This window comes from Orbicella faveolata, unplaced genomic scaffold, assembly GCF_042242905.1.
Source record: "Orbicella faveolata isolate gen_17 unplaced genomic scaffold, um_ofav_v1 contig_2, whole genome shotgun sequence".
NCBI classification, from domain to species: domain Eukaryota; kingdom Metazoa; phylum Cnidaria; class Anthozoa; order Scleractinia; family Merulinidae; genus Orbicella; species Orbicella faveolata.
In genome coordinates this window covers 9,007,501-9,027,523 of record NW_028301547.1, presented here as the reverse complement: position 1 = coordinate 9,027,523, position 20,023 = coordinate 9,007,501, and the positions used below count along the sequence as shown (strand labels likewise).

Sequence of the window (20,023 nt, the reverse complement as noted above, 5' to 3'; positions counted from 1 at the left end):
CTACCCGTCGAATTCTTTTGTGACCTTTTACGCGATATGTATTTTTAAAAAGTTTCTGTGTTAATTATTAAAGTAATTATTAAAGTAACAAATTAATAATTAACGCAGAAACGTCTTTAAAAAGTGGGCGGGATCGGGATTTCCAGCCAAAAAAGGGCGGGATGGCGGGATTAACAGGAAAAAATTGGCGGGAAAGCGGGATCTGAGAACCCTATTGTGGACCCTCTCTAATTTCCGTAAATTGATGGGTAGGCTATTCCTTGATAGTGCCCCGCTATAACCAAAGCCACGCTTGCAGTAGTTTGAGCTCGGTTTGGAAAAAACGCCTTCCAAACTAAAATGTGGCATTCCAATTTGGAAAAGTTCCGAAGGGTACTGGTATTTGATACCGAAAAAGTTTGTGTTTCCGAAAGGTTGTGGCTTATTGGAAGGAGAAAAAGAAGTGTTCAGTTGAGTCCGCCAGGGACAATACATCCAATTTCACCAAAATGTACAATTTAATGTAAAGAGGATCGTACACCCATCGCGCTTTCGTTTTTTGAGAGATTCAGATTTTCTGATCTCCCGGCCCACAACTTATCAGAATAAAACGGTCATCTATCTATGATTCTAAAAGGATTCAGAATTTCTGATCACCCAAGGCTTTGATAGATTGAAAACTGATCCCCACTCCACAACCCGTCAGAGCAAAACAGTCATCTACTTATAATTCTAAATGCATTCAGAATTTCTGATCCCCATCACCTCACGGGTCAAAAACGGCTATCTCTTCATGGTTCTAAAAGTATTGCGAATTTCTGATCCCCCTCCCCCACCAAATCTGCTAACATGATAGAAAGAGCTGTTGATTTATAATTCTACAACAATTCAGAATTTCTGATCCCACATGACTTAAAGGGATTTAAAAATTCTGATCCCCCAGTGCATAACTTATCAGAACAAAACGGTCATCTACCCATAATTCTTAAAAGGATTCAGAATTTCTGATCCCCCTTATCAGGTGACAGGACAGAAATAGCCGTCTATTTATAATTCACAAGAATGTCTGATAGCTAAAAAGTAACGATTGGATAGTAACTTTAAGCACATTACAGACAAAATGGATCACAGAGCAAAGGGCATCAGAAAAGTACACAAATGAAATATTCACAGATAGGTCATTATTAATAACGATTTGAAACCACGCCAAAGGATAGAGACAAAAATTGCAGTTTCATGCCGGACAGTGAAAGGTTTTATTTCAATTCAAAAAGATGAAAATTTAGGCTCCAGAATTACAAGCTGTTATTTAAAGTTCACATCAAAGATAACAAGAATTTCAATCAGTACTCAGCTGCCGTCTGCGCCACCTCCGTTTTCTGCTTTAATGTGTTCGTTTCGGATTGACGGCCGCTATTCTTGCCTTTTTTTTCCCTCTGCTCTGCAATGAAACAATAGAAGCTAAATATTTTTATAAATAGCGATAGAATTAACATTGTTTTTCATTAATCAATTGATCGGGAGTGTATTCTTTTGTAAAGAATAATGAACAGTATGTAGGCAATGCGGGAGTGAAGTGTATCGAGTGTGATCTGTAGCTTCAAATCAATTCAGTGTAAACTTTAAGTTACCTCTTCAAAAAGCACACTAACAAGCTATTATGCAAGCATTTCATACATAGGAAATGCGTGCGAATACTTTCTTCGTTACGGGTGCTAATAAAATCAGGAGAACAAACCTTATGCTTCCTTATGCTTCAGTGATCGCAAAATAAATATAACAACGACATTTCTTCAGCCACAACATTGATTTCGATTCAAAGATTGAGCAGCTAGCTGTAATGTTGAACAACAATTATGATACACTTACTTTTCTGCGACTTGCCTTTCTTTCATCGAAGCAATCAAGATACTCATTTGAACTTGGACAAATCATTCCATGCTTCTTGCTGCTATTGACAGTGTTGGATTCCAAATTACGCGCAAATAACCGACTCCTTTGGAAAGGGAACCTGCTGGTCAAAAGTATTCATTTATCAGATTCACCGAAGGATTATGGGATCGGACGAAAACACTAAAATGGCGGGGAAAGGTCGTGGTCAATGTTGTTAGGATTCGATAACAAAGCTCTGTGTTATTTTATAGCCTTGTTCTACGTTGGAAAGCAGTCACAAATTGTTTACAGACGTCCGTTGTTGTTCCAGTTGAGTCAAATCCCAGTAAAGGTGGAAAAGTATGAACGTTCGTTGGCAAAACAGTGTGGCAATCAAACTATTTGCCAGCAGCTGGCGGTTTCTCTTACACTCGTCAGGTTTACAAAAAACTTATGGTTCCTGCAGCTTTCCAAGGTAAACTGATTTTCTTGCATAATTTGTGAAGGTTCTTGAAATACTGGAAACGTTCTGACCGGGTTAATTGATCGTGGAAGATTACAGAGGATGCAGATGCTTTAACACACTGTTAAGTCTTGTTGATTTCGTGAATGCAAATGTTCATTTGCTAAAGGAGTTATGAAAGCAACCGCATTCAACACAACAATATACGAACAATTTCGTGTTGGGAAAATCATTCATTGTAAAAGTACAATAAGTGCAATAAATGTGAGCTCTCTCATGTGGTTTACATATACTTCATATAGCTAGTGTATATCTTGTCTAGGATCAAGTGGGCATACATGTATGTATTATACAACACCTAAAACACAAGATATCAAAAAGCAACATCCTTCGCCTTTTTGATTTTCAGGTTGATGGTGGTGCTCTTGAGGTTATGTTAGATGTGCATATTACATTATCACGACCTTTTGTTTGCCACTTATTACTTGAGTTGCAAAAGACTGATGTTATTTTCATTAGGGTGGTTGAAGTTCTCTTTAATTGGGCAGTGTTTCAAAGGTTCTTTATAATTTGGCATTTTGTTATGCAAAGAGAGGTTATTTAGAACAGCAGATATAATTCACAGCTAGGTTACGGAAAATTACTTTTAACCACTTCCAGAACTTTGTACATAAGTCTTACCATAATTTGAAAAACCCATGATTCATGGATAAAATTAATTGAAAAAAATACTTTCATGAAGAAATTAATGTAATTGAAATTTGAAATTCATGTCAAGAATATTTTGTGCTTTTCCAGTCATGAAATCTGTTTACATTTCATGAAAATTTACTGAAGAATGTAAACATTTACTAGACTCCAATTTAGAAGTGTTTCAAACAGGATTTTAGAAAGATATATGTTAAATTTAAGTATGTTTTGTAATAAATCACAACATAATGGAAACTCATTTCCAGCCAGATTTTGTCCTCCTTTTGCATCTGGATGTGCCTGGTTTTTGGTATTTAATTTTAATGTACAACTGTAGCAGGTTTTGATAATGCTATGAGTTATTTATACATTTTTCTGTGTAAATACAGAGATTTCACTTAGGTTTAGGATTTGAAGAGCAGTTATCAAAGTTCCGTATAAAATGAGTAATGAAGAGTTTTCAATAGTTAGGTATATTTTCACCACCTGTGACTAAGAAAGCTTTTGGGTAGGTTAATATTAAAGTGCTACATGTACATGTACATGAGTGATGGATAATTTTTAGATTGGCTGCTATCTTTTTACTATCTCTGGCTAAGATAGCTTTTGGGTAGGTTATCACAGTGCGATATGAGTGATGGGTAGTTTTCAGATAGGCTATCTTTTTTACCAACTACAGCAGAGGTAAGTTTCAGATAGGATACTGTTTTATTGTTCAATATAAGGACTAATCTTCAGATAGCCTAGGTTTTGGCTTACTACATTAGTGGTGGTTTTTGGATAGACAAGTTAGTGGATAGATAGGCCATCTAAGTACCTGTTGACTATCTACACAGGAAGCTAGTTTTTAGCTAGTCTATCTATTGCCTAACTATCTGATGGATAGATATTAGTTAGCTTTAAGCCATGCCAAAGATAGCTATGCTCTATCTACAAAACCTCTTGGATAGAAAAAAGATAGAGATTTTCATCCGTCAACCAGGAATGAGATAGTTGCAAGTAGCATCAAGTTAGTAATAAACTAGTTATTAGATATGATCGTTTTTGGGAGGGCTTCTTTAACTGAGGACAGCAAACTATTTCCAGCTACCAGGAAACATCTCCAAGATGAGTATGCCAAATTAAAAAAGAAAGAATAGAATTGTTTGTAGCATTAGCTACAATACTTGCATCCATATCTGTCAGGTCTTTATAAAAACAATTTTGCCCATACTCTTCTCCTTTGAGCATGGTTAAACTGGTTGCTTAACTGAAGTGTGAATGAACTGGTAGCACACTCAAAAAGTTAGATTGAAGATGAAAAAACGTGTTGGGCAAAGCTTAAGTCCGTGGCCTCTGCTATATGACAACAGGTTTTTGGAGGACACTGTATACATGTATGTAGAATACATTGACCCACTTAAATGTATCAACTGCAAATTTAAATGTACAATCATGTAAATTGCAGTCTTTAATTGTCATCCCTGTAATGTGCTGTAGTGTTCCTGAACACTCTGTTTGTTATATAACAGTCAGGTGCCTTGTTTCCATGTTAAACAGAAATTGTTAGAAATTTTTCCTTCACATAAGCTGGGCTAATTCTGACTGAGAAAGAGGAGTCTGCATTTATGCCTACAGTTGTGCAGTTTGAGTAATCTTACTGTTTTGGTCAATTCTGAACTTTCCTATCCTCTTAGGTACTGTTTGCTATTGTTTTTTTAAACTTACAGCCACTGTGATTTTAAGTGCATAGATCATTGTAATACAATGTGTGATGTTTACAGTTACTAATATTAATAGACTGCTGTGAAGAAACTTGTTCTTCATCACTCTCTCAGTATAATCTGAGTGTGTGGAATCTGTTAAGAATTATGCTATATTTGTATAAAATTTCTAATTGAATGTTGTTATCAAGGAAAAATATTTTGATTAGACATTGTTCAGGCAGGCAGTAAGATCTAAACCCTGTCTTCAATGTTATGATTTAATGTGGCTACATTGGATGTAACACTGGCTTTGCAGGGGATCAGAAATTCCGAATCTTCTCCTGTGTTCTTTGGGGGATCAGAAATTCTCAACCCTTTCTAGTGTTCTTTGGGGGATCAGAAATTCTGAACCCTTTCTGGTGTTCTTTGGGGGATCTGAGAAATTCTGAACCTTTTCTAATTTTCTTTGGGAGATCAGAAATTCTGAACCTTTTCTAGTGTTCTTTGGGGGATCAGAAATTTTGAATCCTGTCTTGTGTTGTTTGGGGGATCAGAAATTTTGAATCGTTTTCTATGGAGATACCTCTCGAGACAAGAAATGCAAGAAATCACTCGGTTTCTTATGCGTGACTTAAACATTACATTTCAACTCAAATAAAGAATAGGATATTGCTTGAAAGAATTTTTTCATTCCTTCCAAACTGGGAAACTTTTCCTCTGAGTTTTAAAAACAGTTTAAGATTCTTAGTGTATTGCAAAAATCGTCTTTGGAATTAAATGGCAATAATGGATTTCCGTCTAAGCTCTACGTTTCACTTTAGGTCAATTTTGCACTCATTTCCAATGGAACTTTCAAGACTGCAACGTATAAATCACTTTTCTCTGAGACAGGTTTCTATTTTACACCGAAAAAGTAGCCATTTTTGGAATGGTTCGTAGTATTTACTCTGAATTTTATCAAATTGGAACACCACATTTTAGTTTGGAAGGCGTTAAAAGTCTCGTTTGATCTCAGAATCTCTTACATTGAACGGCGTGCTGCGGATGCTAAATAAGTCTTTAGGACACTGAGGTTCCGGAAGTCCATTATCTTACGCTGAAGTAGCCATGTACTTCTAGTAGTTATTTGTTCCTTTGAGTCCTTCTGCACTCTTGTATGTCAGTTTACAGTGTTTGTAGGCGAACCAAAATGAATTACCCGGTAATAACCACCTTGCAATTAAAACCAATTTCAAATATTTCTTACTCGTTGCGACAGATACAATCCCTTACCAAAACAGCTGTATTTTTAAACTGATTTTAAACTGTTTTGAACGTATTTTGACGATTTAAACAGTATTTTGAAGTCACTATAGGGTATTTTTGTGCTATTTTGTACAAAATTCAAAATTTTGCTTCTTGTTTGTAATGTATTTCAAGTATAGTTAAAACCTACTTCATGATATTGGAATGATTTTCACTCTGTTTTTAACGTAGTTTGAGCTCAAAACAGGGTTTAAATAGGGGATTTAAAATCTATTTTAATACTATGGCCACAAAAATTTCGTTCAAACAGTTTAAAAATTCTAGTTAAACCCTGTTTTGAAAGTTATGTTGGCAATGGCCGTAGGTTTAAAAAGTATTTTACAAATTTTCAGTGTTAAAATAGTCTTTAAATAGGATATTTAAAATGTAGTTGACATGCCAAGAACATAAAATATGTTTTAAATAGGAAGTTTAAAACCTATTTGAGATAGCAATTCATATTATAAGCTTTAAAATACAACCAAAACAGTCTGTTTTAAACATATTTTAAGTTTTAATCAGGCGAGTATACTATTTAAATAGTAGTTTTAAATAATGACAATAATGTCTATCTTAAAAACAGATTTTAAATACACTATTTTTGCACTATTTATAAATCTAGCCCAATGGAAATTTATAATTCAATCAACATAATTTGCATCCCCTTTTTGAAAACTGCTTTAGTGTGTAAGCTTTTAAGACTCTCTCAATATCAAAATCAATCAAAAATTTAGCCAAGCCAAAAACATGAATCTGTGGACAAACAAACCTTTTCGCAAAATAGCACTCTCTTGCCGCCCTGCATGTACATGTATTCCTGTCTTTCTTTTTTTTCGAAGTATCAAGCACTGTTTATAACCAAAATGGCAGGCAAAGACTGAACAACTCCAGGACTTCCCAGAGGAGTTTTTCGACAGGCGTTAAAGTAAATCCCAGTCTTCTCTAAAAGGACATGGTCACAGATGCCATGTTTGTTCACAAGTGAGGTTCAGGTTGAGAGCATGTGCTAAGCCGCATGTACATGCACAATATATAAGTTCTATCAAAAGTGTCATCACTTTAAAAATTTACCAGGAGCAATCAAATCTCTGAAAGCAGCAACTAATAACTCAAGGAAAATTGATCCAAGTAATTGGTTGACATTACTTATTACTGATTGGGGCTACTCCTAATGGCAAAGTAGACCAGAATTAAGATCTCACAATCAAATCACAAAAAAATCACGTCTACTCAATATTAAAAAGAAAATTTCAAGGTACATGTAACTAGCTTGCAGTAATTAGCAAATTATTGATTGTGGTCAGTCATCATGTATGTGCTTCAAGATTACATAATTTACATACATGTAATTTTGGCAGAAAGTGTCCCACTCACAGTGTGCACGTGAAAGATCTCAAAACAAATCACAAGAAATGACAACCACTGAATATGAAAAAGAAAATTGCTTGTAGTAATCAGCCAGTTATTTATTGTGGTCCCTCATCATGGTATACATGCTTCAAGATCTTGCAAAAGTGCTGTCACTCACAAAGTACACCAAAATCAAGATCTCACAACCAAATTCCTTTTTTTTTGTTCTCTCAAACAATTCTTTTTTTCCTGTTTCCCATATGAGCAGTTACAGTTTTCCAGATTTGACAGTCATTTAATTTTGAAGTCAAAAGTGGTTTGAACTAATATTTGTGTACAACAGTTTAGTCATTATTGTTAACAATGTAGGAAATCCATTTTTTTTTTGTCTAAACAGTTGTTAATGATAAAAGTTGTTGTTCCAGTCTGTTATGAGCAGACTTATGTTGAATTTAGTGGTTGGTTTCAATGACAGATGCTGTGACCAGGCTAATATTATGAGAGTCTGTGCTCTGATCTGTTAACAAGAGGCATTCACTACTAACATCACAGCAAGCTGGCAAAAAGCGCCGGTTCCACAATAACTGTGAATAATAATTATTATTGGATGAGGTTGAGCAAAATATCATGATTTGTCAGCGGCAAGCAGATCAATTATTTCCCGAAGCTGAAGGCTGAGGCAAATAATTGATCTGTGACCACCCAGTTTGGTTTCACATTTAAATCACTCTCTGACAGCTCAGCAAAGCGATCTGCCATTTAAATTATTTCACCTGAGAGCTTGGTTTCAATTACGCATGAGAGGAAAATTTAATATTATTTGCAGCAAACACATTTACACGGCACTATGCATGAGCAGATCATTATTTGTAGGCAGTTATTTACACGTCACTTGGTGGGCTCTCAGCCAATAAAAAGGAAGACAAAATGCACCAAATGATAAAAAGTTTTATTTTTCAGTTGTCAACAATAACATTTCAGAACACCTAGAGGCCTTTGCGCATTTGCTTGGATGCCATCTTGCAAACTAGAGCACAAGCTTCAAGATCTCGCGAACAACAACTACTGAACCAAGACTTGGAACATTTCATTATTAATTATGTACATGAATCAACTGCATTATCCACTTACCCATTCATTCATGTCCTAGTGGGCTATTCTGTAACTGGTTAAATTTACTCTGTTTCTTGAAAATGTTACAAGCAAAAGCGAATAAAGAACCCTCACTGGACCACATAAAAATGCCTTGGTGGTAAATCACACTGGTTCCGCAAATCTTTCCCAACTTAATTGTTTCATCTGCTTCAGTTTCTTGCAAAGAATGAAATACTTCAGCTACATGTAGTTTTCTGTGTTTTCATCCTTCTCTTATTACTTTGTCCTCTTGTCTTTCATTATTTTTTCTTCTTCTTGCCAGGTAATTTCTTCTTCCTGAACCTTGGTTGTGCTTAGCCATATTTTTTGGAAATATATCAACCTGCCACATAAATATAGTGCATTCATCTAATCAAAAATTTGTTGAATTTGAACTACACTGAATGCTTGTCTATCCCCCACTGAAGGTCAAAACTAACATGTGCATGGGGAGAAGTCCCTATCACTAGGCCCTTCAACCATTTTCCAGAGCCCCTTTGTGTGAATATCATTTTTGCCAAGAAATCTACACCCATAATAGAGAAGAATGAAAATAATTAAAGTAAAATTAACGATAGAAACAATAGGACGAATACAGGTTGAGTGACACCTAAAGTCGCAACCAAAATGCAAGGATTCGACTGTCCATGGCAGGCTTGGATTTCATGTGTTATAGCATGCAATTACTCAATACATGAACATGTGTACAACACATTCTTTCACGACAACAAAGTGCGATTCCATTCATTCGAATGTCCCAATTTTGTTCTTCGAGTGTTCGGACCCAATCGTTCGATTAAGTTCGATTGATTTCGATAAAGTTCGTTTAATCGAACGTTCCATTTGGTACGTGATTAGTTACGTCTGGAGCAAAGCCATGCATCTAAGAGAAAGCTTCTTTTATGAATAAACATTTGGCGCATCCAACCAAGAAATCGCCAAGCATTACCCGCGTATGTGTCAATGTAAAATACCTGAGAATACGCTTCAAAAAGTTACGAGGGTTGTAAACAAAAAAATGAAGTTTAAGCAGATAAAATAAACAGATACCGTACCGTTAAAAATCCTGGGCTAAGAACTATATCCAATGTGGCGATCGATGCGATCCTCTTGCTTCGTTTTGGCGGTCGTAACTTTTGGCGCAAACGGATTTTCCGGTCGATTTTCCGCTGACCCGCCGCTGCAATACTCTGATGCGAGCATTTTGGTCAGCTGTGATTGCATGAAACATCATGTGAATGACCACGTGACTTGTTTCCATTTCAAAATTACTGTGTAAAACGGAGGTTTCGTTCCAGTCGTTTAAAACCAGTGCAACAGTTCATTTGTTTGTTTTTTTACCTTTTACTGGACGAAAAGTTAAGGGACCGAACCGAATCATATGACTCGTGGGTGCAGCGACCATGATTTATCTTTCTGATAGACTTCAACTTGGTAATGTCTCAAGGAAATGGAGGTAAGCCGACCATCTTCTGTCTTGGTGTGTCTTTCATTCGAAAAGATGCATGCACATGTAAATACATGTAACATATCTGTAACCACATCAGCTGTTTTATCGAATTAGATGATTGCCTGTGAAACATAGATCTGAATTTTGAATTGTTCTTCGTCCAGTCTACATAATTAGGTACTGTTCTATATACATGTATGATCGGTTATATGGCAGTTACATGTTTGCAACTGTGTATGCCATTTTTGTGCAGCCGTAAATTACTCATCCATTGTGATCATTTTACTATCTTGACATGGCATAAACTGATCGATCTCTTCGTAGGGAAATTAAAGTGCGAGCTGTGGAAGTTGAATCAAACAGTTTGTTTTTCTTCAAGTGGAAAGGCAACTTTATAGACTTAACATGATAACAAAACATACATGGAGGCTAAAATATTAAACCCTGCAATAACTAAACAATGAAGTAAATAATTTTGTTTTTATTTTCAGCTTTGAGAAACAGGAGATGGAGAGTGGTGCTGCCCTGTTAGGGCCAAAGTCTCTGTGAGTTTGATAGGGGTCTTTCAACTGCCTTCTGGTTACAAAGTTATTGCTGCAATTCTGCAATCATTGGTAAATTTTTAAAGGAGGAAATAACTAAATTTAGGGTTAGAAAGGAAGCTATATGTAGCTACTACAGTCATGCCACATCAGTGAAAGTACAGTTGTTTCTTGTTGGAAATGAATGAACCTTACAACTTGATGGGATAATTTTTGTTAACTTGTAAATAATAATATTATCGATCATATATTACATACACTGCGGCTACAAAGTTTTATTTCAAGGGGAACATGGTATGTATTAATTAATTCTTTCATGATTGAATACTGTGGTCTTTGTAAAACTTTACCTCAAATTGCACATGACCTTGACTTGTGACAGCTTGGGTTCCCTATAACTTACTGCAAGTGGTTTTGGTTTTTTAAGCTTCATCTTGCCAGGGCCAGAAAAAAAAAATGAAATCTAGCTGCCCAGTGGGCCAGTATATTTTAGTTTTCAGTTGGCTCCACTAAAATATTACTAATGCCCAATGGGCATGTAGGGTTCATGCCTTATCAACTACATCATTTACTAGTTGCTGTCTATATTCAGTGATAGACTATAACAAAATGAGTTTACTGGCACTATGAAACTAGGTGAAAGAAACTACCAACAGTGACAATTGTTGTGTCAGGTACAAAGTATGCTTGGATTTTAAATTAATCCATGCTTTCAACTCACTGTTTTGCTCATCTTGCAGTCTTAAGTTTTGAAATAGGCTTTGATTGGAAATTATCATTCACAAGATTATATGTACTGAGGCTAATTTTACTTGCCCACCTGACCAGACCTCCAAACTTCCATTTTCACTTGCCCAAGAGCAAAATTTACTTGCCCCAGGCAATGGGATGTGGTTTTTCCCTGCCCTGCTTGCAAAGACTACAAGTATTCCCTCTTTGGCTTAGGGCCTCTTCATATGAGCCCGGTCAACCAGCCTGGCTCATTTTCTGAGATCTCACCTGGCCACTCTTTCCTTCGTAAAAATTTTGATGTGTTCATATATGTATGAGAAGCCAGGCTGGCCCGGTTACTGAGATCTCAGTTTTTGCGTCCAAGATCTCAGTGACCAGGATGAAAATTTTCCCATATGAACGCTCCAGCCCGGGTAACCAGGACGAAACTTTTTAGGCAAAATAGCTTCGCTTTTGCAACACAGCACTTGGCCAGTTACCTCGCTCATACGAAGAGGCCCTTAGTCTATGTATCATGCGTGACACAAAAGAAAATCATATTTTTCTCGCTGTTTTCATTTGCATCACACACAATAGACTAAGCGAAAGAGGCCGGGACTACTCATAGTCTGAATATCTGTAGGCCCAGTAAGATGGTACAGCTTTAATTGCTACATGCACTTGTACATGTACAATCACATAAAACAAGTCCATGACTCAAAATCAAACCCACAACTTGCTTGCAACTGTAACATGGACCACATAAATGATGCAGGATTTAGTTGCAGCCTCAGACATTGCTCAGTGATGAAAGATGAACAAAACCTTTGCACAACATGATCATCACCTACTAAATTTACAAAAGTCACACATAATGAGTTGTACCCTCTAAATTGGCCTAAGGGTTCCCTTGATTAGAAGTGATTGATGCATGTACTGCATGTACGTTTACAATGTATATAGTTCCCATGTACAGACCAGGGTTGTCATTAATTTTTTAGTCACCTGTAGCCTTATTCTCCACACCCATAGCAAATTTGTTACTTTGTGGGTGATTTCTCTAAACAACAGGGAATTTCACCTGTAGCATCAAGGGAAAATCAAGCATACTCAGCCATAACAGGTGTTACGGCTTACAACCCTTAATGACAGCCCTGCAGACATAGCATACCAGTACAAGTAAATAACCTGTATTTAGTCTTAAAATGAGTGATATAGAAGATGTTTTATACTAAGTAATGGACCCTTAGCCTCAAGTTCTCAATTGGTATTGATACATGCATGTTCCTTTGACTCCTTTACATTGTTTGCAATTCTTCTTAACAAAGAAACTATGTACCACTGATGATGGCCGTACACTCAAAAATGTTTTGGTTTTTAAAACTGTAGTAACTTTTAGCCTTTTATACATGTACAGTAGACAAAAAAAATATCGCAGGCTCAAGTGTTATTACAGCTTTTCATATACAGATACAGTAAGTGTAGAACTACATGCATTGATTATACAAGTAAAGAAAGAAGTAGAGCCAAGCACCCCCATCAAGCTTGAGTTTACCCTACACTTACTTCTAGCATGTCATGTGTTGTTCACAGCTAGAGCAAAGTTACATGTAAGTTTAAGATTTTTTTGGCACTATTGTTATGCTGTTTTGACACTATTTTTGAACTATTTTAATACTATTTTTATACTATTTGTACAGTATTTTCATACTGTTTTTATACTATTTTGTGCTATTTTTATGCTGTTTTATACTATATTACTGTATGCCATTTCTAAACTATTTTAAAGCTATTTTCATATATTTATATTGTATTTGATATATTTGTTTTCATGTATGATCCACTTTAATTTTTAAACTGTTTAAAGTACTATTGAAATATGTTTTGAGACAGTGGATTTCAATAGTGTTTTAAACAGGTTTTAACACCTTTAAAATCAGTCGAAAAATATGTTAAAAATATAATTTTGCACCTATTTTAAACCTATTTTGTACAAAATACTTTTAAAATTGTCATTTAAACTAGTTTAAAAATAGTCTTGCAGATTAAAAGCTGTTTTTAAAACGATTTGTGCCCTGTTTTTATTCCGAATGCTGTGTTCGTCGAGAGATTTTTAAAGTAGTTACAGACTATTTTAATTATATTTTTAAACTTAGCAAAGGATTTCGAGTTTTGGAATTTTAACTGTATTTTTAAAAGCTTTTCAAAATACATTTCAAACTTTGTTTCAATAGTGTTTTAAACAGGTTTAAACACCATTAAAAGCAGTCGAAAACTACGTTAAAAATACACTTTTCGCCCTGTTTTTAATCTATTTCATAAAATAGGTTTAAAACAGTTTTTAAAAATAGTATTTAAATACATTTAAAATAGTGTTAGGTTTGGTAAGGGATGCCAATTTTGCCTTCACTACACAGCCGAACACGTTCAAAAGTTACGAGGCATGGGCGCGATGGTCAGCCAGGCCCAAGATGTTTTAATTAACACAGTAAGGTTACATCAAAGTGGGTAAAAGATATATCAAATAACATCCTACATGCGCCAAAGCCGGACACGTAAATCCCAAAAGCCTAACAAGGAAAAATAGCGAGCGTGTACCCCCGACCAATTACGGTGGCGCTAACTTGGGGGTTTTAAGGTTATTATATCAACAACAGAGTGAAAGGTAAATTAGATAACACTTTTTACAGAACACTAGAACCAAAAATGGGCCTCATCCGAGGTTGCTATCATGGCGAGGCTGACCTCAGAATGTCACGAGTTTCTCAACCTCAGTTCTCTAGCTGTTTGTAAACGTACTTACCAACGTTCGCACCCAGTTCTCTGTTCAGTGTCGGCAAAATATTAATTTATGGCAATACCGATTATCACAAATTACATTTTAACTGACCAGTGGGGAATTTTAGGAATCTCCGTTTGGTCGCCCATTTTCATAGAAGTCGTTTTCAAGACTTAATTGAAATGGCGAGTACTGCCAAGAAACTCACTTTCGTGTTTGAAAATGCGACCATTTTTAATTCTTCTTGCAAGAAACCATCCTGTTTCTCAATAATTGAATCAATCGTAAATCAACTTGGCACTATGGCACTGGGTGCTAATTTTCAGTTGCTTTCCATCAAAAGTTTAGCAAAGAAAAGAACTCCGTTTAGACAAACGTGCGCAGTGCCTCACTGATGTCAAAAAAAAGATTTTTTTGTGGTCAATGTTTTGTTTGTTTTGTTATGGTTCACCGCGGCGAACTTGCAGCGCGTGCCACAAAAATCTGGGTTAGTTTTCTGCATCTGCACGTACGCCAAATCATTGGAACAAATGTGGCACAAGATTGCATGCAACCAGGCTAGGGATCTTTTTTTTTTCGTCGGATAATTTCGACCCTAGTTTGGTTCGATCTGATTAGCACGTTTTGTTTAATGACACGGGCATTGACACTGGCTGGTTTCCTTTCGTGGTTTCCTTGTCACTAGCTGCTCATACCCTTCGAGAGGTTGGTTCTGCTAGTGTTAGGCTTTGGACATGCTATATTCTCTTTCCAAAATTAGTCCAGAATTAAGCTTCCTCCTTTTACTCCAGGCGTCTCAACTTCTCCTTAGCTTCGCATATGCAGTTCTCAGATTCTGTTGTTGTCTAGTTCTTTCAAGAGTTCATAAGTGGCGACTCCTCGTGTTGAAATTCTCTCTGCTGTGGACTTCTTGCGGAAGACATCCTCTACAATGGTGGCTTAAGTCTATAAGATTGGTTAAACCACCGTGACATGGTTTTTCCAACGTGCCGATTTTGATCTGGATCCAACGTCATCTCCCGTTGCGCAGTCGACTGCTCAGGTGCTAGCAACAACGCCAACTGTGATCCCAAAGAAATCTGGAAAGTCTTTCAAGATTAGAGAACAGCTTGAGTTACAGTGGTTCGCTGTCACCGTCAACCAGACGAAAAATTTTTGCACCATTTTTGACACCTTTTTGGTAAGTTGGAGGCCCGATGGCCACATGGTCAGTGCACTCGTCTCCGGATCGAGCGATCCAGGTTCGAGCCCTGGTCGGGGACATTGTGTTGTGTTCTTGGGCAAGCCACTTTACTCTAGCAGTGCCTCTCTCATCCAGATGTATAAATGAGTACCGGCGAATTTAATACTGGAGCTAACATTCCCTGCGGTGGACTAGTATCCCATCCAAGGGGAAGTAGAAATACTCCTAGTCGCTTCATGCTACGGAAACCGGGATAAGCTCCGGTCTGATGTTCCACTTGGTTCGTATGCAGACTTTACCTTTCCTAAATCCAGACACTGTATAGTAATACATGTACCCCAACTGACAAATGAAAGCTAACCGGAAGCAAATCAGCATAGAAGCTAACCGCAAGCAAAGCAGCATAAAAGCTAACTGCAAGCAAGCTAACTGCAGACAAGCCAGTAAAAGCCAACCGGTCCTGAATATAGACAAACCTAAGAGGTGGCATCCATAGTTTACCATTTCGTAGCCTGCATGTGTAGATTTCGATCAGCTAAAATTACCAATAATTTATGCAAAATAATTCCGGAACACGATAAACGCCACTGGCCTCTAACAAATGGCGTCCCTTCTCGTCGCTATTTCCTTTTTTTTTTTTTTGTTTTTTCTTTTTTTTTAAGGGGAGGAGGCAGATGTTTCTATGAAGAAAGAATGTCAGCTTAGGAGAACAGGTAACACATTGCTCGAATGGCTTTCCACGGCGAACTATAACGAAACAAACAAAAAAATGACCACAAATAAAAGCCTCTTTTGACATCAGTGCGGCACTACGTACGTTTGATATAAACGACGTTCTTTTCTTTGTTAAACTCGTGATGGATAACATTTTTCGGCCTGACATGTTTTGAATTAAAAGGTCCACTATTGAATATCATGGGAGGTTTTAATTTTGGTTTGACTAAATTGCATATTTGTTTACCGTCGTTGTATACTAGGAAACCCCGGAAAGGGTAATATAAACATATTCAAGAATTTGTTATGGCTGTTTCTTCGTCAAGCTGAGATTTGTTTCAAGAAGAGACTTGCATGCAGGAGACTGTTCATCAGAATATGCTTCAACAAAACCATAATTAAAAAGGGAGTCCGCTTCTGGTTTTCATTGGGTGCAAACATGGATTGCAGACTTACTAGGCTAACTGAATATCTGGTTCTTCCTTCCCTCACTCTACATCGTTTCAGAAATAAAGTTATGTTGTATTTATTTCCCATTACTATAGCAGTAAATTTAAGTATCTTAGTGTTGTGCAGTCCTTGTATTTGGTAACTTACATAAATAATTTTGGCCTCAATAAATGGATGGCAAAAATATTTCTGAATAAAGCAATTTCCATTTTTATATTGATTTGACAAACTACTTTTTGCCCCATGGGTGGTATATATAAATATTTACTCGGTTTTTCCTCCACTTGACAGTAGCCTTATTTTTTTTAAGGACTGGAAGTAAATAGTTGTCTAAATGCAAACATGATTTACTTATAGTAGGCTGGGACCCAGTAAGGGTGCACACTCTAAAGTAAGAGCACGCAGTACCGCTAGGAAACATCATAAAAAGGGTTCTGATAAAGACACTTGACGTGAAGCCAAGCTGCGACCCGATTCAGCACGACCCAAGCTTTGGTGCCTTAGGCGACATTAAGTCAATAACAATAAATATTTCTTGCTAAGAGCTTGAAAGGGTGCTTTCGGTGCCACTGAGTAGTTAGATGGAAACTTCATTCAGGCTGACTATTTTGATTTTGCCCAGTCCGCCTGTGATATAAATTATCATATCACTTAGAGCTCTGAGGGTGCCTGAACGTGCACTCTTGTATACAATATTCATTGAAAGCTCTTGTTTTAATTGTATTCGAAACAAATTGTGGAATATATTATCCATAACCTCCATGTCTGCAGGCAAAGGCCCTGTAAGCACCAAAATTATGCTTAGGCTCCAATACATTTGGAATTAGTGGACGTAAAAAAAGCAAAAAAACGTAATTCGCGTCGTTATGTCCTTCTCATAAGCTTAAGGTAATTTATGGATAGACAAAGAAAGACTTTTCTTTTTTATCAGTGCAGCTTATTTGTTTTCGTTACAGGCATTTGATAGTTGCTGCTGCTGCTGCACTATCTATTTAGTTTACATCGGCCAACCAAGCAAACATCTTTGAACGAGTTCGTTTCTTTAGACTTGATCTGTTCTGGATGCGAAAGGTTCAACCTTGTTAGTTTCCGCAACACTGCACGGAGTAAATTGTAGAGTCCTTTTCGTCGGTGTAGGAATTGAACATGTGAAAGTACAGACTTATTTAAAAATGTTAGCCCTTATATGAAATTTTTTTCTCCTACACTGTGAAACTAAATGAAATTTGATATTTAATTAAAAAGGGAATTTCAAATTTCGGTAAGTTTTGAAATAATTCAATTTTCCAGTGATACATGCATTTTGAATGAATTCAGCGAATGTGCCATTTCCTTGTATCAACTTCTCTCGCTTTTTACTCGATTCACCTATACCGATGTGAGGTTTGTCTCAGTTCTGTTGCCTGCTACTTTTCCCATATTTACCCAAAAAGTCACCTGAATTCATTATAATTTATGCTTAAAACTGATAAAGGTGCCTAATGTACCACTGAGTTCTTGTTTGCAATCTCGACAGAGGGTGGCAGACTGTTTTACATTTTGTCTATAGCCCGCGTGTGAAATGACTATGAAAGACTGTGTATTTACTCGCAGCATTCATTGAGGAAGACTATACCCAAGGTAAGTAGTAAAGATCGGTGCTCTTCAATTTATAAAACGACCCTCGGTTTTTAATTTATTTTTAAGTGCCGCGTTTTTTATCGAAGAAATTTCAAAGAAAGCATTTGGAGGAAGGCCATTTCAGTCAGACCAAGACTGACAGGTAACACAGCAAGGAATCATAAATGTATGGAAATAAATGAGTTTCTATAACATCGGAGGCAAATAAATCTATTTATGTGTATCTTTCTTTTTCAAATTTTAGGTAAACTGGTAATCTAGTGATGTTATCGTGCTCTAGGCTAAATTGTTTTCACGGTACTTCATCCAATATTGATATCTTGACCAAACAGTACAAAGCGCATCTACGATACACGAAAACGGGAGAAAAAAAAAAATATCAAAATCCCGTCCAGCGAAATAATTCACAACACAGGTGTTTCTTTGTGATGCTAATATGAATAGAAATGTCTGGATCTCTCATTAGAATTTGGAGCTTGTTGTTAATGTGAAATTGAAATGTTATTTCAAATTTACACGACTCTGTTCTCTCTATGTAGAAATTAATTGTACTGAGATTTCACGTGTGCGAGACTAATAAACTGGAGACTTTGGGAATAAGGGAACTTATACAAATGCTGAAGACTTTTTGATGTACGCATGGTAGGGTGCCTCCAGTATTTGCTTCTCCGTATTACAACGCAGGCATATTAAAGCCTAGATTATGAAATGGAAGATGAAAATTAATATTCCTTTTTTTTCGTTATTTTGATGAACCCTGCGTTTCCGTGCCCCTCCTGCATGCGAACAATGTAACGTAATTAAATGACAGCTTAAAGGCCGATATGTCGCTGACCCGGTCCTTTTAACAGAGTAGCCATTAAGGCACCAGACAACTGTGTGTGGTTTTTCTATTGCTTTATTTTGATACAAAAATATGTATCATTTTCTGAATTGAAAGTAGAACTAAATAGTTAGAAAAACAGTAATTTGCTGCCACAGTGGAAGTGCTGGAATAAGTTTTAGTGGTGTATCTTCGCAAACATTTTTTTTTTCTGCTAACGCGGAACACGTTTTTAGAAAACCGCGCTGGAAGTCTTACTCGTACGTCCAGGCGTGTCTCCGTTTAATTATTAAAAGATTCCGGTATTCCAATCAGCTCTGCATAAACACAATGTCATTGACATGCTTCTATTAATGTGGCTTTTTAATTGCCTGGAGTACTTTAAAAGTGCTTATCACTGTGTTTCTCTGTTGTGCTCTATCTGAGACTTCACCTCTAACATCTTAACCAAAGTAAATTGCCAAAACAAAATCTGATACGTATATTACAATTGAAGTTACGAAGCTTCGTGTGCGCCTTTAAGCACAATTGCAACGAATTAAAAATTAGTTGAAGAAGGGATAGATAGTCAAATAATTGCATTTGTATTTACTGCACGAATATTCAATTCTAATCGCATTGTGCATAATTTACATATGAGTTAGTTTCGTATTGCAGGAAAGAGCACGATTTTCATTCTGGAGTGCAATCTGGCAAGTTTATTTATGTAACGGTAAAAGTTGAAAATTATCCTTCCTTAAAAGTGGCAAAAATTTTCAATTTTTCTGCAAAGGTTTAGGAACTCGAGAACGAGCGTTTTCGAATTCTCTCAAATTTTCACGGTCACGAATGTCTCCGAGTACAACTCGATAAAAACACGCCATATTTCGATTAGCAAACTGTAAATTATCTGCGTTTCAGAGTGAAACCGCCGTTTTCAAATTCCGCAGGCTTGGTGCGGACGGCGTCTTAATCCTCAAAATTCCGAGTAAAACAGATCGGAAAGTCACAAAGCTCGAGTCTTCCTGGCACTCTTCTTGGATAGCCTGCTAGAAGATTAAGATTACACGGTCTTTTATATTTCAGGCAAATCCATTATGATCCATTGGCTAGTTACAGTAATTTCCCTTTGGGTGATGCTTCAGTCGAATTTAGTTTCAGCCAAAAACTTCACTGACTTGGCATATTATGAAGATTATGAAGCCAACTTTGTCAAGTGTCCAAATGTAATCAAGGTGGAGTGGAATTTGCTACTAAGTAGAGAACCTCATGTCATTAAATACAGCAACGGAACAGAAATTTCCTACGACGGCTT

The 20,023-nt window shown here is 36.6% G+C and overlaps 1 protein-coding gene and 2 long non-coding RNA genes across 4 annotated transcripts in view; 2 read left to right on the top strand and 1 right to left on the bottom strand.

Annotated features, from left to right (window-relative positions):
• Positions 1-1,205: 1,205 nt before the first annotated feature.
• LOC149111857 (uncharacterized) lies at positions 1,206-9,637 on the bottom strand. 2 transcript variants are annotated; one of them, XR_016207161.1, is made up of 3 exons: positions 9,513-9,637; positions 1,849-8,800; positions 1,206-1,420 (listed from the first exon to the last, which is right to left on the bottom strand). It is a non-coding gene; the product is annotated as an uncharacterized LOC149111857 (long non-coding RNA). The 2 variants fall into 2 exon arrangements; XR_016207162.1 differs by having other exon boundaries at positions 1,206-1,415.
• A 66-nt stretch (positions 9,638-9,703) lies between these two features.
• Positions 9,704-13,227, top strand: LOC149111856 (uncharacterized). The gene is made up of 2 exons (XR_016207163.1): positions 9,704-9,913; positions 10,399-13,227. It is a non-coding gene; the product is annotated as an uncharacterized LOC149111856 (long non-coding RNA).
• Positions 13,228-19,414: 6,187 nt separating this feature from the next.
• Positions 19,415-20,023, top strand: part of LOC110066669 (uncharacterized) — a 10,797-nt gene continuing 10,188 nt past the window's right edge. Inside the window, exon 1 of the mRNA XM_020773907.2 lies at positions 19,415-20,023. This exon is cut by the window's right edge and continues 8 nt beyond it. Within this exon, the coding sequence (XP_020629566.2) occupies positions 19,806-20,023 (218 nt within the window). The 5' untranslated portion in view covers positions 19,415-19,805.